The sequence below is a fragment of the Leucopleurus acutus genome (assembly GCF_964270905.1).
Source record: "Leucopleurus acutus genome assembly, chromosome: 13".
In the NCBI taxonomy this organism is placed as follows: Eukaryota; Metazoa; Chordata; class Mammalia; order Artiodactyla; family Delphinidae; genus Leucopleurus; species Leucopleurus acutus.
In genome coordinates, this window is record NC_139155.1 from 53,268,738 (window position 1) to 53,291,917 (window position 23,180).

General features: G+C 46.5%; 1 protein-coding gene across 2 annotated transcripts; it reads right to left on the minus strand.

Annotated features, from left to right (window-relative positions):
• Window positions 1–10: 10 nt before the first annotated feature.
• ENOSF1 (enolase superfamily member 1) lies at window positions 11–22,623 on the minus strand. Of its 2 annotated transcripts, XM_082852563.1 has the most exons (16): window positions 22,512–22,623; window positions 18,944–19,052; window positions 14,905–15,020; window positions 12,907–12,993; window positions 12,552–12,578; window positions 10,438–10,510; window positions 10,290–10,328; window positions 9,794–9,876; window positions 8,981–9,015; window positions 6,980–7,067; window positions 5,404–5,538; window positions 4,539–4,580; window positions 3,602–3,731; window positions 3,262–3,361; window positions 1,595–1,676; window positions 11–979 (listed from the first exon to the last, which is right to left on the minus strand). In XM_082852563.1, exons 1-16 carry the CDS (start codon window positions 22,593–22,595, stop codon window positions 878–880), a joined length of 1,332 nt encoding a protein of 443 aa, XP_082708689.1. In that variant the 5' UTR covers window positions 22,596–22,623; the 3' UTR covers window positions 11–877. The 2 variants fall into 2 exon arrangements, with proteins under 2 accessions (XP_082708689.1, XP_082708690.1); XM_082852564.1 differs by lacking the exons at window positions 12,907–12,993; window positions 14,905–15,020; window positions 18,944–19,052; window positions 22,512–22,623 and adding an exon at window positions 12,780–12,880.
• Window positions 22,624–23,180: the final 557 nt, after the last annotated feature.

Here is a 23,180-nt window from a genome sequence, read left to right on the forward strand (position 1 = left end):
ATTGCCCAAATTGGAGCAAGCTGGATAACACCATCAGTCATAATGCCTAGTGTGGTTATGAACATATTTGTTTTATATCTTGCTGTAATGTTCTGCATTCATGTTTTGTTTTGTTTTTTTAATTCCATGTTGCCATTTATCTGCTCAGTTCCTGCCTAAAACAGATTTAACTGAACCCTCCTAAACAAACATACCTGTGCTGTGTTCTCTTTTGGATGCTGCTTAGATGGGTAAGGTATATTTTAGAAATGCTGACTAAGCTGTATTTCACCCTATTTTTCTATGATTCATCTAATTCTAGCTGCATTTTATCATTAAAATACAATGATTATTTGGGATAAAGGCTTTAAGGGTTATAAAAATAGTCTATGAAATATCCCTTTACCCTCATTAGCTTCAGCATGGTGAATTCTCTAATAACGTGCTTAGACTGAGCAAGAGAAAGATGCTAAACCACCTCAGGGCTGATGAGTGAATGTTTTTACCTTTGCTGCATATCAGATACCTCACAGTGCTGCACGACTGTTTTATTATGCTAATTTATGACAAGTGTGTTTTTTAAAAAGATTAAGGAATTATTCCAACATGCTGCTTATTTTCAAAGTTTAATGTCTAGGTACCAGTACTTGATAGAAATTTTAACATCTTCCTGGACTTTGAGACAGTTGGATCTACTTTTGTTTAAAGATTACATAGGAGAATGCTTTTTGCTGAAAGAATCAAGTAATGATGACTAAGCTGATGCCTGAGGTTAGTATGACTTTCAGCTGAACTTGTTCTGATTGGTAGGATGAATTTTTTTTTCTATTTCTATAAAACCATACCCAAGAAATTTTAAGCCTTTTCACTTAAAGCAAAAGCTGTTAAGCATTCAGCTCTAATTCCCTTGAGCAGCAAGGAGCTTCTCCCAAACTTCACCATCTGGATACTGGTGTTTCTTTACAGACTCCTCCTTCATTTCTGTTGAATAACCAGCATCCTATCAAAGACAAAAAAATGGAATCATGTTAATAACCACCTAGAACAAAAGTCATTTATTTTACTTATTTCTGCTGTTCCTAGAAATGCTTTTAAATCTAAGTCAGAGGCAACTGAATTAATGTTTTAAAAATAAGTTTGCAGGTTGTTTGAAATGGGGGAGAGGGACGTCCTTTATTGGCTGCTTCTCAGGATTAGTGAACTATTCACACCCTTTGATAGTTCAACCTCTGTTGGTGAAAATGAGCCCCGATCTCTTGAATAGACGGATAAATGGCGCAGACAACACAACTGCAGTCAAAACCTTTCACTAACTTGCTAGATGGTGCCGGGGTTTTTTTTTAGTTTTGTTTTGTTTGGGGCAGGAAGGACCCAAGGAGTGCATGTTTTCAGGTCCAGCTGGTGAGGAAAGGCTGGCGTGAGAGAAGCCTTGTCGGGGGCATCCTGACCTTCAGGTCTGGGGAATTTGACTAAAGAGCGATATGTTTCTAGATATTGAAAACAGACTTGAAGGAGACAAAGCTTTGTGCTCTGGGGTCTAGCTCCTGAGAAGAGTAGGGCAGGGCTGGCAGTGCCTCCTCGGGGATGGGGGTGGGGCCTCCCTGGCCAAACTCACCTTAGGAGGCATGTAGGAAGCCTTCTTGATTATCACGGGGTACTTGAAGTGCTCGTGCAGGTGGTCGACGTATTCACACATCCTGGGAGGAAGGAATCGGGTTGGGGTAAAAATGCCTTCAGTTAGATAGTTCATGTGGTGCTGTTAGGGCAAAGGGGCGAGCACCACTAAGAAAGGATGGACTCTGCCAAGGCCTGGCTGATACCATGTATTTCTATGTAAGTCCCTCAGCCTCTGGACTTCAGGTTCTTCTCTGTAAGGTAAAGCAGTATGGGGGATTGGATGAAATGAACTGTGAAGTATCTTTTAACTTAAGGTTTTGGGAACCAAAAGGCATCAATTTAGACTTAGACGTATCTGGGATTTGGGTGCCTCTAGCCAAAAGGTGAACAGATTAAAGTCACCAAATGAGGTCCCTTCCAGCTACACAAATGATTTAGAAGAGCACAGGTTTTAGGATCAGACCAATCTGTTCAAATTTGGTGTCAGCCACTGTCTAGTTTTGTGACTTGGGGCAAGTGACCTAACTCTACTGCCTTACTTCAGCCATTGGTTAATGAACAGCTGAGATGAGCAGGCCATGTGTCCAGTGCTGGGGACACAAAGGAACTGGTAAGAGAGGGCCTTGTGGTTTCAATGGCCGTAGATACCAAGTTGTTGACTATAATATGTACTGTGTATAATCTATAAAGAACAGGCTACAGATGAAGAACCGGCCCCTTGGGAGAGGACAGTGGGCCTTGAAGAATGAATAGGGAAGTGGTGCTCCACACACAGGGTTACAAAGCAGGTGACAGCACACGGCATCTCTGTCTGGTGGCTGTCCCTCCTGCATGGTGGCATTCCCAAACAGTGAGGTCTGCTTTCAGGGGGTGGCATGAGGTTCTCACCCACTCATGGGCAGGCATAGTGCCCAGTGGGTCAGAGCTGACCCTCTTTTGTATTCCTCAAAACTTTGCAGGACCTGTCAAGGTTGGTTGGAGCCCCTCCCTTAGTCCTGCTTTAAGGAACTGAAATGAGGGGGCAAAAGCAGAATAACCTAGGAGTGTTCGTTTTTCTAGTTTAAAATATCTCAGGTTTAAAATACCCAGCTGCAGAAAGAACCATTACTTTATAGTTGAAGTCCCCGTAGACCCTCACAGGTCCCACTTCTCAATCCTGAACTTGATGTTCACCTTTCCCGTGCATGTCCTCATGCTTTCACTGTATACTCCTAGTGATCTTTCTGCACTATTGCATTTAATTCTTGGAGGAGAGAAAGGCATAATAAAGTTGTATGTCTGCAGGTGACTGGAAGGAGACTGTCCTAATTTAAAGCTCACCTGGCACATGCTGAGAAATAAGATGGAACTAAAAGATGCAGCCAGATCCTGAAGACTCCAGTGTTGGGAAGAAATTGGACAGAAGCAGAGAGTATACATATGAAAGCGGGGCTTTAGAAAGTCAGAAACAGGAGCTGTTTCTGGTTTCCATTTGGTTGCAGACTCTCCCCATCCCCCTTATGTACCTAGAAAACAGTAAGTCAGCTACCAGGAAACCACCCTCTAGAAGAAAAAAGACTATTCAGTAGTGGGTCTCAAACTGCCTTTGAGTTATGGGATGTGCCAGTGGCCAGGGGTCTGGCCTGGAGTGAGAGACAGTACTGAAGTTAATGCCACATCACTGACCTGTCTTTGAGGCTTGCAGAGACTGATATGAAGTCAAATATAATCAGGTGCTGCACCAGTTCACAGAGGCCAACTCCACCAGCATGCGGGCACACAGGAACTAAAAGTGAAGACAGATTTCCACTGAGTGCTAAGTAGGGCAGCGAGGGAGAAGTGAAGGAGAACCTGTGGCTTTTCTTGTTGCCTGCAGGTGATTAAATCGTTAATAGTTAGGAATGAAAATCATCAAAGATCCCCTGATTAAGCCTAACTGAGAGTTAGAAAAAAGTCAAAATGGGAAACTCCAGAGGGAACCAGGCAGGGAAATGGTGTTTGGTCCGCGACCCCGCGGTGCCCTTACTGTCAAACTTTTTGGCCATCAGCAGCACTGAGAGGTTCTCATTTACACTCCCCAGCCTGCAGCTGTCGATCTGGAGAAACTGCAGGGCTTTTGCCTGTAGGAGTTGCTTAAATATCACTCTATTGTGGCACTGGAAATAGAATTAAAATACACCAACAGAAGAGTCAGCCTCGGCCTTCAGGATCTGTATACCTGGCACTGCCCCCATTCCAAGTCTCTCATTGGTGGCCTCCTGGAAGCCCGGACTGTATTCATTTTTGTTCTCACTTGGCATGAGGTGAGCCCTGACAAGCCAGGCAGGAACCTTCTGATCACTTTGTTACAGATTTGCTGGCGGAACCACGTGTGTGTCATGTAAAAGTCACACCACTCACCATCTATCAGTGCATAACCGCCACCTCTAAGTGGGAGATAAAGCATCAGGATGAAATAAGGGGACGGCGATGAGCAGGTGGCACGGGCGACAAAACAGAAGCGTGGCAGAACGGCACTGCTCCTTTTGCTGGGAAAGCCGAGAAGCTGTTCCCTCACAGAGCTCTACTCGTGGGCCGCCTGCCGCGGGCTTTGGCAGGCACTTGTGCTTCGTTTATAAGCACAAAAAGGGAACGCAATCATGTTTACCCAGTTTGGAAGCTGGCTTTCTTAAAACCACATGGTGCACATTAGGCCCCTGCAGCTTTAAATTGCTGCCTTGTAAATTCCGAGGAGCTACTTTGAAAAAGATAAATGACCTTAGTCATAGGAATTGTAGAAGAACATGCAAACTCGACTATATATATGTCTTACTCCAGACTATGAAGTGGTCTAAGGTGACCCAATTTCTAAGATGAAGAAAATCTCCCAACTCAGAACAACAACACAGGTGACGTAGCCTAGCGTATGCCAGTGTCCCCAGTCGGTGGCCAGTGTGTGCTGACCCTGAGGAGACATCTCTTACCTGTTCTCCGGTGGCAACGCCAATTCCCAGGGGGACCAGTGCCTGTAAAATATAAGGCAACCTGATGTTATTTTCCTAAGTTTTTGAACTGAGACTCCTAATGTTTAAAAATATTTAGAGCTGTTCAGCTATTTAGAGCTGAAGAAGGAAACAGCCCTGCCGTCGAGCCGTGTGAAGTTTAAGGAGCCACAGAAAGTGGTAGAGCGGGTGGGGGAGGTACACTGGGCCATCTCTGTCTGACGCCAGCACGTGTTTCATCCCACAACCAGTACCTCCCTGATTTCTCACCCATCTGGCAGCCTTTGGTTTAAACAGGGCTGCTCATGGAGCTCGCTCTGTCAGAGGATGCAAAAATATAGGGCTCCCAGAAGTTACACTTTCTCCTATGAATGACCCACCTGGCGCTCTGGCTTATAGATCTGTGCTGTGAACCCGGCTAATGGGAGACTCCCTGAGAGACAGGATATTTCTCACATATTCTTACATATGAAAGGGAGAGAAGCCGGCCCAAATTCAGGTGAGTTTGCCCAGGAAGCACCCTGGTTAAAGGGCTCTGTGGAAACAGATGGGCAGCCTTCTCATGGGGAGGCCTGAACTTGACATTAGCTAAGCAAACCTTTGCTTGTGAATCAGCCAGAGGAATCTACACTTTGTTTCAATCTGGGTGAGTAAAATATTTGAGTATCAGTCAGATTTCTGTATTTACAAAGTATGGGAATCAGGTCTGTTAACCTTTGGATTGCTGGTAGCCTTTCAACTGGTAGCAATTTAGTTTCTCTAAAATAAACAGAACTGTGAAAGGGAATAAGCCCAGCAATCTTAGGATCTGTGACCACCACTCTAGCAGCAGCAGCAGGTTTTTTACCTTGGAAATGGTGGCATGCCCCAGAATGTCATCAGGGGAGGTGGGCTCCTCAATCCACAGGGGCTTGAACTCCGCCAGCTTCGCCATCCACTCCACGGCCTCAGGCACATCCCAGCGCTGGTTGGCATCCATCATCTGAAAGGAGGGAGAGACCCTTCATGGGGAGGTGTGCCCGCTGCTGACCTTGCTGCAGGCTGTGGCTCCCAGGGAGGAAACGATGTCACTTGGTGCCCCTGACTGCTGGGGCCCAGCACACACCCATAACAAAGGGAGCCCAAGAGCAGCCACCGAGACGAACTCTGGCTCCAGATACTGTCTCAGGAGATGCAAGCTGCTCAGGGAGCCACTGTGAGGTCCAGAAGTGCTTGCTGGCCCTGGAGCTCCAGCCTGATCTACGTTTAGAAACCACCCAAATACATTTGTCTTGCAGGGTTCATCATTTGTAGGAACTGTTTTATCACATTCTGAATCATGCACAGTTAATACCGAGTTTGTTCAATAGTCACTTATTGGCTATTACCTACTATGTGTTTGGCACAATAATAAACCCAAACTCTACCATTAATTAGGCATCTACTCCACTAGGCATTTAATGGATTTTGTTCCATTTAATATTTATAATAACTCTATGAGGCAGTTCACATTAACCCATCTTACAGACAAGAAAACATAAGCAGAGAAGTAACTTGCTCAAGGACGATAAGTAAATGGCGAGTTCAAATCCAGGCCTCTCACTCTAAGGCCTGGGCCCTCTGTGTGCAGTGAGACTGCCAGGAAGCCAGGGTGTGCAGAGACAAGAAAGGGCCCCTCCATCCCCGATATCATCACACTTGGAGAAGCCAGACACAGAGATGGAATTCTTTAGTAGAATGTGCTGAGTGGCAAGAGGTCCCTTGTGGGACTCTGTGGGAACCAGAGGATAGTGTGCCCAGAATCTATTCCTGTCATAAATTATTTAGATGAGCATGACCCCACAAGACAAAAGTAGCATTAATTCATGTATAAATAATGGGACTTTTGATCTTAGGTCCAGGACTCAAACTTCTATTTTAATGTATGAAACATGCCTCCAAAAAAGATATAAAAACATCTTATTGTGACTATTTTATGAAAATATTTTACACATAGGAAGAAATGTTTTATAAAAATATGTAGGAATGACTGATCTTTAACATTTATCTCGGCAAAAGTTCCAGCATTTCTTGAGCAATGGCTCCCTGAGACCCACCTACCTGAAGGCGGGTTGGTGGATTTAAGGGGGGATTGAATGATTGACATACCAGGGGCGCCAATGGGAGACCTGTTTGCTCAGGCGCATCTGTCCTAGCACAAAGGAACAATCCCTAAACCTGATCTTACTTAGTTCCGCAGAATAAAAAACTATCAATCAGCCCCCTCAGTTTTTTGTTTTTTTAAACAATTCGCCTACTCCAAGAGCTCAAAGCTGTACTTCTGACATACGGTGTTAAAGTTCCCAATGTTCTTTAATCCTTGCTTGAAACAAGTTGTATTTTGGCCCTGGACAAGGCTTCTCACATACAGCTGCTTACTTCTCAGTGGCAGGGAGGTTACTTACCAGTGTCTTCTCAGGGCCGATCATGTTTCTGATGAGTCGGCATCTACGGATGTCATCCTGGAGATCAGCACCAACTTTTACCTTAAACCTATAAAATAAGTTTGGTCTCGTTATTTAGATCTGTCCCCTGACTTGGCAAAGACACATGGCTTTTCTGCAGAAGTGACTGTTTCTGTCAATAATTCACAGGTCACATTTTCTAGTAAACTCTTGCCCTTTCCCAATCAATCTTCAGACAAGCCACTCAAAAATAACCCTGTAAGTGTATCTTTTTACTCAGTATCGGGGCAGTAACTCTAAATTACCTGCTGTCCTGAAGTCCAGCAATGGACAGAGCAGCTAGATCTTTAATAACATTAACTGAGTTTTTTGCTGTGCCATGAAGAAGAATTAAGAACGGAAAAGGCATAGTCAGACTTGGCGGGTGAGCTGGCATCCTCTGCCTCACTCACCAGCCTCTCTGTCCTACACACGGACATCAGGCTGCCGCTTTGGAGCCAGGATGGCCCAAGGTCCTCCTCTCCACAACGCCCACCCGCTGTACTGACAAAAAAGCCCCTCTCACAGCCTGTGCTGTTCTCTCCCCTGTGCTCAACACCAAACACACTAAAGATGACCTTTCTATCCTGGGTGGAAGCCTTAGCTTCTGGATGCTGGGCTTCCCATGCTCAGGGGCCTAGGAATCTCTCCTCGGCCTTCTCTGACTCCTAGCGGTGTCTGCTCCAGCCTTTCCTGGGCAAATGGAGGGAGGGAAGGTGCCAGCACTCACTGAGCACCTGCTACCAATCCTGGCTGTGCTGGTCCTTTTCAGAGACAGCAACCTTGAGAACCATGAGATATTATGATTCCCATTTTATAGAGAGAAAATGAGGTTCAGAGAGGTTGAACAATTTGCCCATGGTCACACAGCAGGCAGGCACTGCAGGAGATGAAGGGAAAAGGCATGATGTTGATTCCAAATCCACCACATCCCAAGCCTCTCCACTGCTTCATGCTGCCTCCATCAAGTTCTCAGTCCCCAACCCTTTACTTAGCTGAGGATTCAACCATAACTCAGTGCCTCTCACAGTTCAGTGGGTATGCAGATCACCCAGGGATCTTGTTAGAATGCAGATTCTGATGCAGCAGGTCTGGGGTGAGGCCCAAGATTCTGCACTTGTTTTTTAAAGTTGATGGGAGATCTTGTTTTTGGTCCTTACTTATTAAGCAACCTATACAAATGGTTTTCTAAATCTACCGCGAGCAGCAGGGCACGCTAGTGCTGCTGCTCCACAGACCACACCTGGAGCGACAGGAGGCGGGTGGCCAGACTGTCGCGCAGAGAGCCTGGTGACGGCTCACAGGCACAATGTCCACCTTGAGCCGCGTGGATGGGCTCAGTGACCAGATCAAAAGGTGATGGTCCCTGTGTCCTGCACAGCTGCGGGATTCGGGGCCACTGCCCACCGTAGTTTACCCCAAGGAAACCCCAGGATGCCCAGGGGTCCATAACCATGAGGGAGAAGGAGAAGAGAAGGCAGAGGCTTGGTCTGGAGAGGAGGTGGCCTGGGGAAGAGGGGGGCCAGACTCTTGGGAGAAGAACTCCGAAGATAATTATTGCGACCAGTGGCTGGAAGTTATAGGGAAGCAAAGGGTCTGCTACATTGAAGCTCTTCTAACACTCAGAGCCTTCCAACAACGCACAAGCGCCCTACAAGCTCGCTGCCTCTGGAGGTTTTCACATAGAAGCTGAATCAACGCTTGTTACTATAGTAAAGAGTAGATTTCTAGATCGGGGCTGGAAATCAATTATCTTTTTCAACTCTGATGTTCCAGGATTCTAACTAGACTCATAGCTCGTCTTTGGAGAAAGAGCTTCAGCTGAAATTTCCCTGGTGTGTCCTTACACACCAGACTGCCCCGGGCGAATCCTGGCCTCCTTGGTACTTTTGGATCCTGGCTCCTCTCCACCGACCAGCCTCTCTCGCTAACTGGAGAGTCAAGTTCACCCAAATAAGTTACCTGGTCCAGCCGTCCTCCAGCGCCTTGCTGCAGAGCTGTGGGGAGAGGAGCAGAGCCATCACCACACACACACTCCTAGATCTAAGCAGCACCTTGGCCATCTCTGATTTGGCTTCACAAATGCTACGGCTGTACCATGAACCAGAAGAACCACCATGTGTTGAAATTCAGAGCAGAAACAGCTTAGCCAACAGAGCATGACCACTTGGTGACTTTCTTTCCTCATCTCTATGGGAACCATTTCATTAATGGTCACAACATTCCTGGTTGGGGAATGGAGCATTTCTGTCCCTCTTTTTAAAGCCAGGATGTTCTGTGGTATCCACAGGAAGAGTGGATAAAAGAGTAACGAACAGAAGCTGGTCTCCCCTCTCTCTCGCTCTCAGCGGCAGGTGAGCACAGGGTGATGGGAAAGGGCAGTAAAGCAGGCAGGCGCTTACCACCCACCAGGTGCCACCATGTGCTGCGAGCATCACACCACGGCAGCATTCATCGGAATCCTCAACCCCCCTCCACCCCGGACAGCTGTTATTTCCCCACTTCGCAGTGAGGAAACTGAGGCAGAGCACGGTTAGGGCTCACATTGCACCATGTTATGCTGCTGCCTCTGCCCGGGAATCATCCCCCTCCAGGGCCGAGGTGGGGCTCACCAGCTCACGGGCCCAGCGTCCACAACAGAAACGGCTTTCCTTTTGCTCACGTCCAAGGACCTCCAGGGCAAGGCCTGGGATCCTTAACGATTCAGAAAGGCTAAGAGGAAAACATGACGTCCCTCCAGAAAGCCTGTCTAGAAAACCAGGCTCAAGCGCCCACCTGCTTCAGCGTGGTGTCCGAGTAGCCCAGCCAGGCGCACGACGTGGTGTAGGCGGGGTAGCCGTGCGCCAGCATTTGTTCTTCTGTGGAAACACAACGCTCGTCAACATTTTGTGTTTGCGGGACCTTCAGCTTTAGACTTGCCCGTGGCTAAGGCGCTGCCCATGGAGAATCCAGCTGTTCTCCTGCCCGCCCTGCACAGGCACCTGGAGGCGGTGCGGATCCCAAGGATGTCACACCCAGGCCCCGGGATACCCTCTGGGACGCCCTGCTGGCCAAGGCCTTGCCCGTGGCGTGTGGTGTAACCCTAAAAACAGCCTTGCTCCCAGCAGTGGCCGAAGCGAACTCTGACCTAAGAGGTCACACCAGGAGGCCGCTGCATCTAGACTCAACCGTCTGTCCGTGGGCCTGCTGCAGGGGGATGATGCGAACCCCTGGACACTCAAAAGTGCACAATGATAGCAAAAATAATGAAGAGAATTTCCTCACAACCCACCTCGCTCTTTTTTCCCAACTTGACCTTTCTGCAGGATTTCTGGAAAAAATAAAAAGCATTATCACTCTTTTAGACAACAAAGCGCTCGGCCCTGTTGCTTCCATATAAGAATGGACCAGAAAGCTCCCAGCTCCTGGGGATGACTCACCATAGGCTTCCTCCTCTGTCAGGACGTCAGTGATGTACCTAAAATCTAGGCAGGATACCAGCTTCCTGGGGTCCTGGCAGCAAGACAGCAGGTAGGAAAGGCCCACATCAATTCACAAGTGGATTATGTTTCTAAGAATCTGCTGGACATGGGCTTATTCTGACCGGGAAAGGACCTTTGGGTCCCCTTCTCCTCCCTCCCCGAAGTCGGGGCTTTGGCCTCACTGGGGAGGCCCACATTCTAGGCTGGGTCTCTGGCGAGACCTCCCCACCCCAATCTAAGTCAGTCAGTTTGGAAGCAGGTTGTACTGTGACCAACAGTACTCCGCTGTAACCCTTAAATATCATAAAAGCTCTCAATGCCGAGATTCTGCTTCTTTTAAGACCACTGGCATTGAAACGGAACAGGATCCAAAAGAATGAAAAGTCCACAGGTGGGATTTCAGGCACCTTCCTAGTGGCCCCAAATCATTCAGTTCTGGGGGCCACCTCCAACACCTCTCTGAGAGGCCAACCTTGAGCCTGCAGGTGGCTCAAGAGGTCCATGTCCTTCCCCTTCAGATGGCGCCCCCATGCCACCCGCAACCATGTCAGAGAGATGATGTTACAGCCTCTCATTTTCACTTTCCTCCAAAGAGACAACGTCTGCCGGCCCAACAGTCTTCAAGGCCATGGTTCTTTGTTTTTTCTTTTTGTTTTTAGTAAATTTATTTATTTATTTTATTTTTGGCTGCGTTGGGTCTTCATTGCTGCACGCGGGCTTTCTCTACCTGCGGCGAGTGGGGGCTACTCTTCGTTGCGGTGCGCAGGCTTCTCATTGCGGTGGTTTCTCTTTTTGCAGAGCACAGGCTCTAGGGCACACGGGCTCAGTAGTTGTGGCTTGTGGGCTCCAGAGTGCAGGCTCAGTAGTTGTGGCACACAGGCTTAGTTACTCTGCGGCATGTGGGATCTTCCTGGACTAGGGCTCGAACCCGTGTCCCCTGTACTGGCATGCGGATTCTTAACCATTGCACCACCAGGGAAGTCCCAGGACCTTCGTTTGTTAACCACCAGATTTTCAGCAACCATCTAAGGCATCACCCCAAGCAAGATGATGCTCAGAGAGGTTAAGCAGCATGCTCAAGGTCACATAGCCAGGAAGTGGTGGAGTCCAGACTCAAAGCCAGGTCTGCCTGGGTCTGAAGTTCACTCCCCTTAACCTGCCCAGAGTTTTTTCCTCCTTGGCAGCCAGGTGCTCATCCCTGATATCAACAGGTCAGGGAGAAAGGAAACGGCAGGGGCACATCTTTAGAATTCACTGTGGGCTCCTTGCTCAAGAGTCTGATCTGCCATTTGCTCTTGGAGTCAAAGTGACCAGATAATATTTTAATAATAACATCTTGCTCGTCAGAGTTTGTAAAGCACTTTTCTCAATTGGTCTTTAAACCAATTCTATGGAGTTTCTAGAGAAGTTATGATTATCCCCTTTTCACAGTTAGGAAACAGAAACTCAAGAATTTGTGTTACATGTGGAAGCAAGTGCAACAGTGGGGGAGGTGGGACCATCGGACCTCCCTGCCTGCGTGAGCACAGCTCTTTGTTACTTCAAATACGAGAAAAAGAATATTAGACTTGGGACTTCCCTGGTGGTCCAGTGGTATAGAATCCATCCTGCAATGCAGGGGACGTGGGTTTAATCCCTAGTTGGGGAACTAAGATCCCACATACTGCAGGGCAACTAAGCCCGTCTGCCGCAACTACTGAGCCCACGCGCTCTGGAGCCCACGAGCCACAACTAGAGAGAAGCCCGCACGCCACAACTGGAGAGAGAAAAGACCCACACGCCACAACTGGAGAGAGAAAAAACCCACACGCCACAACTAGAGAGAAGCCCACACGCCGCAACAAAGAGCCCGCGCGCGGCAAAGAAAGATCCCGTGTGCCACAACTAAAGACCCGACGCAGCCAAAAAAAAAAAAAAAAGAATATTAGACTTTACTGGGTTTTGTTTGATCAGCACTATAGTGATTGATCCAGAGGCAGTGCTGAATGTATTTACTGATTATCAAAAGGCAAGTTATCCATGAAATCCATTTCATTTACAGAAACAATGAGAATATTAAAGAATTTACTTACCATGTCAACAAGTAACTTCCACAGAGGCTTGAAGAAAAGAAAAGATTTGTAAAATGTGTGAAGTACCCAAAACGTGTTAAGTACCCACTTGTTTTCTGACAGTAAATGCACTAGTGGCGAATTCCCACTATCAGACTAACACCTGCCTCCCAGCCCCTCGCCTCTGCCACCCCTTCTTGCTCAGCCCTTTCTAACCTACTCCAACAACAACCTGACTGTGGCCAGTACCTCTCAGCGGAGACGAATAATCGAACAATTCTCCATATGTCACTTGGGAGCCTGCTGTGCGTTTGCCTTTGCTCGTAGAGGAAGTGTTTGTGCTGCAGGGTCACAGAGGTGCTGCCTGGAGGATTACCTTTCCCTCCTGCTTGGCCCACAGGTCCCACACGGCATTGAGAACGGCCGACGTGGCCAGATGCACCACACCCTTCTCGGGACCGATCTGGTTAGGAAGCAAAACACACCAGCACTTCTTAGAAAAGAAAAATATATTTAGGTCTTCTAGCCAGGGACATATTTCATGAATTAAAAGGCAGCGATGGAAACTCACTTAGAGGGTAAGCTCTTTTTCAATAGTTTCTAACCTATAGAAGATTTGCAAGAATAGTACAAAGAACTCCTATATATTTCTCTGTCTCTCTCTTTGTATATACATATATACACATATACAGACATGTACAGAAAAATAAAATATATAATATAAACTTATTTTACTGAGTAATTTGAGAGTAAGTTGCAAATATCATGCCCCTTTAACCCTAAATACTTCAGAATGTAGCTCCTAAAAACAAGGACATTCTCTTACATGACCATAGAACAAGGATCAAATTCAGGGAATATAACATTGATAGAATACTATTACCTACAAAGACAGTCCATAATCAAATTTCACCAACTGTCCCAATAATGTACTTTCTTGTATTCACATATTAGATTTAGCTGACATTTCACTTTAGTCTCTCTTTATCTGGAGCAAATTTTCTTCTTTTTAAAAATGATATCAATATTCTCAAAGAGTACAGGCCAGTTGACTTACACAATGTTCCTCCATCTGGGTTGGTCTGCAGCCCCATCATGATTAGATTGCAACGTTGCCACCACATTTTTTTGTTAGGGCTATTATCTTTTAGCACTTGGGTAAGGCAGTATCCTTTAGGCTTCCCCACTGTGTGGTTACCATTTCCCTTTCTAAGTAAGGAGATTAATATTGCCCCCCAAGTTTTATCATCCATTGGTGATTCTTGCCTCAGTCAATTACAGGTATGGTTGTAATATGGTGGTTTTCTAATGTTACCATTCCTGTTATATTAGTGTGTATTCGATTGTAATGACAAAGTTTCCCTTGTTGGTTGGTTGTTTGCTATCTGAACAGACTCATGGAGTCTTAGGTTATTCAGTGACTTGTAAACATCACCACCACATTTCTCTTGATGCTTGAATTGTCCCAGATTCGACCAGTGGGAACTCCTTCGAGGGGATGCTTTAAAAGCAAGTTTCACTTGGTTGGCAGAAGTTAAGAATGAAATTCGAGGCAATATGGACAATATGCCTTTCTCTGTGCATGGACAGGAGACTGAGCACTTAGGAAAAGACAGAGCTGATGTCAGGAGACATCGGCAAGGTCTCTGCTGCTAGACTGACCTTACTGTGATAAAATCCTCTCTCTAGAACCTCATTTTCTTCATGCTTTGAACTTAGGGTTCAAATATAGCCCTATACACATAAAGGTGCTCTGGTCTTTCTCTTCTTAACCTTTGTTCTTCTCTTATGTTTGTCCTTAATAAGTGCCTCCCACAACTTCAATTCTACTCACATTATGTCTCCCTTAAAATGGTTGCCCATGGGCTTCCCTGGTGGCGCAGTGGTTGAGAGTCCGCCTGCCAATGCAGGGGACGCGGGTTCATGCCCCGGTCCGGGAGGATCCCACATGCCGCGGAGCGGCTGGACCTGTGAGCCATGGCTGCTGAGCCTGCGCGTCCGGAGCCTGTGCTCCACAACGGGAGAGGCCACAACAGTGAAAGGCCCGCGTACCACCAAAAAAAAAGAAAAGTTGCCCATTCAGCACTTTATCCTCTAGAGAGTCTAGACCACTTCTCCCCATCCAGGGAACAGAGATGAGGTCCATAAGGGCAGAGATAGCTCTCAGGACCCAAATATGTCCAGATTCAAGTCTTACAGAAAGGAACAGATTACCTCAAAATACTGATTGTCCAAATGGTTCAAGCCCTAATTTATCTGAATAAAATGTTTTACCTTAAAATTGTAAACCTGTCTCTATTTTCACAAATGCTGCAATCAAAGGACATGAGACCTGAGTTATTTATAGAAGTGTTTTACAAAACAGGTGCCTTACCCATCTGAGCTGGCTGTCGCTCGTGAGCTGTCTGTAGAAGCCTCTGAAATCACCAACAATGTCCCCGAGGTCCTTGTTAAGCAGGTGGGGGGCCAGGGCATTCACAGCACAGACAACTATTAAAGGAGATTTAATTCTTGTTTAGTTTTGGTATAAATAAATTAAGACACGCAAGCACCACAAACAATCTAATGTGGGCATTAATGAAAATAATTTTAAATACAAAAGGTACATGCCTTTAAAAATTGCCCCAAATATGTCTTCTATGGTTGTCATAACTAATAGCACACAATAGAACGACTGTTAATCTATATACTGAGCTTAATTTCTGAAAAGAGCAAACACATTTTGTTTGACAGAGCCATAGATCTGAAAGTTTAAATCATGTTCCCAAATCATTTTCCTGTTCACTTTGTAAAGTGTACATATGTCAGCTTCAAAACCAAACCTTGCTAATTCATTGTTCCTAAGTAATAAGACTCTGACTTATAGAATTTTTTTAAAAAATGCCTTTTCATCATTGTCAAGTATAGAAAGTATCTTGAATTCGCAGCATAACTCTATTAAAAATGAATTTGCAAATGGCTTAATACTTACATGTAAAATGTTAAACTACATGAAAACACTTTTCATAAACATTAAATTTCTTACCATTGACTTGTGATAGACTACATTTTTCATAACTAATTTCAAAGTTAATCTTCATTTGGGTCAGCATTACCATCAATTACTTATTTTTGGTGTTCTACTTAAAAAAGACTTTATTGTGTTATTTCAGATGAACAAGTAAAGTAACAAACTGTATGGGAAAGATCCTTCTATCCTTTGCTCAGTCTATAAAACACTCAGTCTATGTGTAAAAGGCCAAAATAATCAAACCAAGTCATCAACTTAGCCCTAAAGCAATGAATTTATTATAAAAAATTTTGATCGACCTTTGTTTGGTATAGCCACTGCTTCAATATTAAAATTCTCACATCATTTCACAGGATAGTTGTAGAGGCACAGTTTTACTATCAGTCAGATCTTAGGAGAAAGATGTTTTGAAAGTATTTAAAACATGTTCTTAGGATCTGCTTGGTCTCTGTGACGCAGCCCTCAGATGATTCGCACTGGCTCTCACATACAGCATTTAGGGCTGATCCACACTTTCTGTGTTCTCTGGGGCTTTTGTTAATGGAATGCAGACTGATTCCAGTTCAGGTGCTCAGTCCCTAGAACTGTGAGAAGACAGAGTGCTCCTCACTCCTTGATGGTTGGTGCTCTTGGATTAAAGACATCTGAAGAGTAAGTCAGCGACTCAGAGAGTCTGTATCATTATCTGCATTAAACCTCTGTTCTACTGAGATGGTTGCTGAAAACCATGGACTGTTCGCATCACAAAGCAAACACATTTAACAAATGTTAAGGATGGGCTCATCTTTCACAGCTCTAATAAGAGAAGCGTGAGCAAACTAATGCATTCATCTAGAGGATGTGGATTCTCCTTGCTCAAACTGAGGCCACTGCAGGAAGTTTACTAAAATTTGGTGCCTTCCACAGAAATTTGGGCGGTGGTGGTCTGACTCCAGTGTGGAGAACAGTCTGCTTCAGGTGTGCACGTCTGAAGCGATGGGTGGGAAATCCGTCTGGAAACACTCGGCCTTGAAGGCAGCTCCGTGCTGACTGAGGCCAGGGTTCTCTCCTGTGACTACATCTGTCCAGGACTCACTTCCTGGGACCTCCTGCCCGGGAGGGACAAGTCAGTAAAGGCTATGGAGGACCGTGGGTCTGAGCTCTCATGCTGGCAAGAACGCTTATGGCCATCTTTTCTCTTTAAAAATTATGCTTTTTTCACCTCTTTTTCTTTTCCTATTAAAAGAAACTATATTGGTCTCATTTATACATAAAAAATCAACCATAACTTCCCCGCTCTCTCACATATAGGCGCTTTCTTCACAGTAATGAGGAAAGCATTGTTTTCTTTCTGTTTTCTTGGATCATAAAAGATGATTAGGTAAGTAGGCTGATAAAGGCTGCAGAAGAACCGTGATGAGCTAATGGAATTTTTTTTCAACTTTAATTTGAACACCACGTAACACGTTCAGTGAGACGGCAATGGCAGTGAAAAATGCAACAAGGTTAAAATTAAAATGGGTTCCGTCATGCTGTGGTCTGAAACAGGCGGAAGCCACCTCCATCACCACAAAAGAGCCATTTGTTCCAGGCACAGAGAGATGGAAATTGATTTCTCCTGCTCGAGGCATCCATTGGGACAGTGTGGGGAGGGGAGGGGAGGGGTCAGGGAGGTCCCCACACAGTGAACTCAGCAACACATCTGTCCCAGGGACCACGTGACAGTGCAGCGTCCCTCCACTGCGGGCCCAGTTCCAGGTCCTGGCTGTTAACAGAGAATGGTTCTCATGGCTTGTCCCAGAACACATCTTGTAAGCCTGCTGAGTTTTGTACAAACTTTGGGGGCCGCCCTGTATGGCTGGAGAAAGCAGCTTCATAAAGTGCTCAACTTACACCAGAGAATTAAAGTTGCAGGAGAAGCTGATACACAGCTCAGCAACCTGTGGGGGTCAGCGGTCACTGCCTGGGAGAAAACATCAACAGTGAATGGTTGACTTAGGGGGAGGGGGTCAGGGAATCATTGCCGAGGTGCCTCCTTCTGCCCAGCCAATTCCTAGTTACCCCTCAAGGCTCATCTCAAAACCTCACCATTGCTCTGAAGCCGTCCTGACCCTCCTGGACAATGAACTAACCTTCTTTCCGTGTAGCTTGTACTCAAAAAAAAAAAAAAAAAAAAAAAAAAAAAGTCCTTCTCGCACTGCACTATTGATTCTTTTATGTCTGTCTCCCTGAGAAGTTCGTGATTTCCTTCTCCTTGTACGTGGGACTCTGTCCCCTTTCTCTCTCTCTGTTTGTAAAGTCATTTCTGCAGTGCCTGGCAGAGCGCCTAGCACACAGGAGGTGTCTGCAGAAGGCCCAGCTGACAGATGACTGGACAGCAGCCCTGGGAGGAGCTGGAAGAGCCTGATGACATCCACATAATGCTCAAGAAAGGTTCCCTTGTCCTACATACACACACACACACACACACACACACACACACACACACACACATACATACATACACACACACACATATACCTTTTATCTGCTCGATGATACTAAAATCGTTTGGTGGGTCAAGAGTTTTCTTCTACAACTAGGCAAGGGCTGACAGTACAAATACCCATGAGGGAGGTATCGCATCACCACCAAAGTTAGAGAATCTATTTCCTCCCTTCCTGGACCCTCACCCTTCAACCTATCATAATTCGGCTTCAGCTCCTAATGAGCCATTGAAATTGATCTGTCAGAGGTCTTCTTTTTGTACATATTGAATTTTGTACACTGTGCGTGCATAAAAAAAAAAAATTATGCATTTAAAAAAAAACAAGCAAATAATTTGTATGTAAATATTCCGGAGAGAAAGCACTTTGGGCAGTCAGGACTAACCGAGCAGCTGTCTGGGCCTCAGTTTCCTTATCTCCAAAAATGTGGACGCTCAAGACTGCTGAGCCCTCGTCCAGCTCTGAGAAAAGACAGGCTTACTCACGGCTCAATGTGCATTCTTCACTATCTGCTCTTCCAGATGAGAGTTCTGAAACTGGGCAGGACCTACAGCCTTTTCTGCCCAGAAGAGCAGTGAACTTGAAACCAACTCAGTGTGGAATATTCAGAAAAGCAAGTAGGCTCTGTGCACACAACAATAAGCCTTGTTCTGTGAATGCATGCCTGCCTACGTCATGTCCCTCACTCACTCACACAGTTCAGGTCCTCAAAGCTCTGCACAGAAATCGGCTGAGATTCAAGGATTCACCTGTAGTCTATGGATGACTACAAGGAGAGAAGCCAAAATCTGCTATTTAAAAATTTATCCCAATGAAATAAACCATTAAACATTGTTTTTACTCACTTCAAGCAGTGTAAATACGGAGGAAAATAAGGTCAGAACTGGAATGTAAATGATACTTAAGCATTCTGGAACCTCAAGGGATGTTCAACTCACCAACCTCAGTGCCTTTCCCCAGAGTGAAGGTGATTCCGTAGCCCTTGAGTCCATCTTCCGCATCCGTCTCCAAGACAACGTAGGCAGCTGAGTAATCAGGGTCTGTGTGCTGGAGGGGAAATGATCCCCCCAAATCCGCAAACGTGAGAAATCCCCAAATAAACCCGGGAATGACGTCACGTAAGAACAGAAAACGCCAAAAGGAGTTCCCATCAGAGGGAACTGTTCATGTTCCCCAAAGGAAACACAGGAGCTCTGAATGGACAAAAGGAATGTCCTCCTGAAGGATGGCAGTTGGACTTGAGGTGAGAGTGAAGATCCAGGAATGAGATCTGGGAGTCTTTGGCATAAAAGTGGTCACTGAAGCCATGAAAACAGAGGGGGTCTTAATGGGAGTGTGTGATGAGACAGGAAAGGCATTGAGGCCTGAGCCTTGAGAGGGAAGAAGGGGGTCAGTATAGGAAGGAGCAGCCAGAGAGGCAAGTGGTCAGGGAGGGATGGGCAGCAGACAGCAAGAAATGTAGACCAGGGTGAAGGACACTGGAAGCAGAAAGGGCAGTTCCAAGAGAAGGAAGGAGACACAGGTCGACTTCAGGTTAAGGAGGAAGTAGATGAACGGATGGAGGCAACAGGCATGGACCAGTAATCTAGGGTTCGGTGGGGAAGGGACAGAAAGGGGGTGGAGAGGCCAAGTAAAGACTATTCCAAAGTGCGAAGCCCTGTCCATGTGGGATGGAGAGGGGCCACTAGAAAAGGAGAGACTTAAAATGAAAAGGGAACAGGCCCTGGCAGTCAGAAAAGGTGGGACACAGGCATAAATCAGTTCTGGAGAAGGACATGCCTTACAGAATAAAGGGAAAGATGAGAGGGATGGCTGGAGGCTGATGTGCAGAGATGGGGCCAAGGGCGCATTAGTCTTCAGTCTTTGTGGCGACACAGTGGCACAGGACTGGGTGGCAGAGGCGGGAGAGAGTGGTCTGGACAGCAGCTCCAGGGAGCTCAGCAGACAACGGGGAATGGAGAGGAAAAGCATGGCTGGGACAAGACATGGAAGCAACCTAAGTGTCCACTGACAGATGAATGGATAAAGAAGATGTGGTACATATATACAATGGAATATTACTCGGCTATAAAAAAGGGATGAAGTAATGTCATTTGCAGCAACATGGACGGACCTAGAGATTATCACACTAAGTGAAGTCAGTCAGACAGAGAAAGACAAATACCATATGATATCACTTATATGTGGAATCTAAAATATGACACACAAATGGACTTTACAAAACAGAAACAGAGTCACAGACATAGACAACAAACTTATGCTTACCAAAGGAGAAGGCAGGTAAGGATAAATTAGGAGTTTAGAATTAACATATACAAACTACTATACATAAAATAGATAAACAAGAAGTATTTACTGTATAGCAGAAGGAACTACATTCAATATCTAATATAAACTATAATGGAAAAGAAAAAAAAAAGTCGGGCTGGGAAGTGGCAGGCTCAGCTAGAGCTGGGCTCTCTGGAACCGTAGTTAGCTCCTGCATAAGTGCTGGTAAGAGCACTGCAGGCCCGAGGGCTCCACGTTTCTTAAAAGGCTGGTAAGAAATCGTAACTGGAACCCACTGCTTGAACAAATATGGGGAACAGTTTCAGGGCTCCTTCATGAAAATACCCTACTTGTGATCAGGAAGACTCGCTCTGCTGCTAAGTGCTAAGGGAGCTGAACTGCTGAGTGCTGCGTGCAGTGAGGGTGCGGGGAGCAATCCTCAGTCATGGCAGTACTGCTGAGGACTGACAAACAGACTTGCGATTAAGAAGGCACTTGGGGGGAGTTCCCTGGTGGTCCAGTGGTTAGGACTCTGCGCTTCCACTGCAGGGGGCACGAGTTAGATCTCCTAAGATCCTGCATGCCTCGGGGTGGCCAAATAAATAAGTTAATTAATTAATTAATTAAAAGGAAGGCACTTGGAAATCAGCATACAACACACACCATATCTCTGGGAGATAATACTTCACTATTTATGAGCTTGCAATACAGCTGTCAGATAATAATGTCTCCTGACCCAGAGGTCATAAACCACTCAGGCCAGAGACAAATTCCATTTCCTAAGTTATTCCACGGTAAGCCAGCAACCTTAACACTTCACAAATTCAAAGAAGAGAAAAATGGAGGTCAGCACTCTTCTGCTTCAGTTTCTTCATATGTAAACAGTAATTACAGCCAGTTATTGCCAGCCTTCTCTGTGTCAGGCTCTCTATACACATCTCATTTACATGTATAAAGCAGACACTGTTATACCCATTTTACAGATGAGAAAACCCAGGCCTGGAGAGATTGTGTGGTTTCCCCACAGCTGCTACACCTCAGAGGGGCAGAGGCGATAGCACATGATCAGGTATTTAAATTTTACAAGTCAGTAAAATTCCAAATATTTGTTTGGAGATCCACAAAGGATTGCCCAGTGGGTGTTTTTTGTCATTTACCATAACACCATATAAGAAAGGACAAATAAGCGTTTTTAAAAGCAGGAAGAACCTAATCTCAGAATAAAGGACATTCTTTTAAGTAACTTTAGCACTTTTTAACAAAAGGTCATTTCAGGTACACAAAGAGCATAGGGAATGTAATACACATCAGGGTGCCCTCCACCCAGCTTAAGAGGCAAAACTTTACAGTGTGAATGAAAGTCCTTGGGTACCCAATTCCCCTCCCTCCATACAAGTAACAGATAATCATTATCCTAACACGGATGTTTCACACATTCATTACATACCCTGCAACTTTGTTTTTCCAGTGTGCCATGTGTGAGTGGGCCAGGAGGGGCAGTGAGGATCCAGTGGGGACAAGCCTGGAGGAGACCCTGCACAGGACTCATATTTGGGAACCACTGCACTAGAAGGTGGTGGTGGCGTGGGCTGTCCCGCTAACACTCTCAGGGAGCAAAAATGCCCTTCAGTGCTTACTTTACTGCATCTCCAAAGGCTGACATCTACTTAACTCTTTATGTGACACATCCTCTATAATCATGTTTTCAGGTAATTTCATGACAGCCCCCTCTTACACGACCCAGTTACTGCGAGTTTGTTCGTCTGGTTTTCCAACCAGACTGTGACTCCTTCACTTCGCAGATGGGCCTCTTGGGTTAGGAGCTTTCCCAGGTCACACAGCAAGCTGTGGCGGAAGCAGGATCACCACCTAACACCCTGCCCGGGTCTTCCTGGTCTCCTTCTGGTTGAGAAGCTAGCGCTGTGTTTTAGGGTTTCACTGGTGGGAACCTAACAACATCGTTTTGCAAATACGATTCGCATTTCCAGCAAAATGAGAATTGTAAATGTAAAAACAGGAAATACTAAACGTCAGCAAAGAAAGGAACAGTAAGAAAAAAGAAAAAAACCTAGGAGGGTGGAGAGTCTCTAGATACCTTCATTCCCCTTCCCGACCTCTCCACTTACAAAAGCAACGGTTCCAAGGTTGGGAACCTTCCTGGGGCCTGTGGGGTGCCCCGAGCCTAAAGGGCCCAGCGTCGGAGGGGCGGGAGGGCACCGGCGGTCAGGCAGCGCTTACCATAGCGTCCGAGCCGTGGCCCCCGAGCGACGTGGGGAAGCGCACGTCGCGGACCGAGAGCCGAGAGATCCTGCCGCGCACCATGTCGCCCGCACCCCGGGGCTGCCAACTCTGCGGGACACCCTCTGCACCGAGGCGCGCGGTGTGTGTGTGTGTGTGTGTGTGTGTGTGTGTGTGTGTGTGTGTGTGTGTGTGTGTGTGTGTGTGTGTGTGTGTGTGTGTGTGTGTGTGTGTGTGTGTGTGTGTGTGTGTGTGTGTGTGTGTGTGTGTGTGTGTGTGTGTGTGTGTGTGTGTGTCCGCGCGCGCAGAGCCCGGCGCAGTGGGCGCTGATTGGCCGCGCAGGCACGCGGCCGCGCTCGAGAACTTGGCGAACTCCGTGAACTTGGCCCGACTGGAGTGGCCAGCCCACTTCAGGGTCCCATGACTCCCACGTTTTTCGCGCCAAGTTTCCGCCCGTACTGGGGGAGCTGCACCACAGGCGGACTCGTTCGGGTTCTCCACCCACCTCGCTCCGCGTCGGCAACCCCGCAGGACCCTGCTCCGCCCAGACTAGAAACACGCAAAGTGACCTTACCGGGAGCGGTGCCCGAGAGTGCGAGCCGGAGAGTGCGAGTCCGGTCAGAGTGAGATCGCCTAGCAGCAGATTCGGGTCAGCTCCGCGCCTGCCCT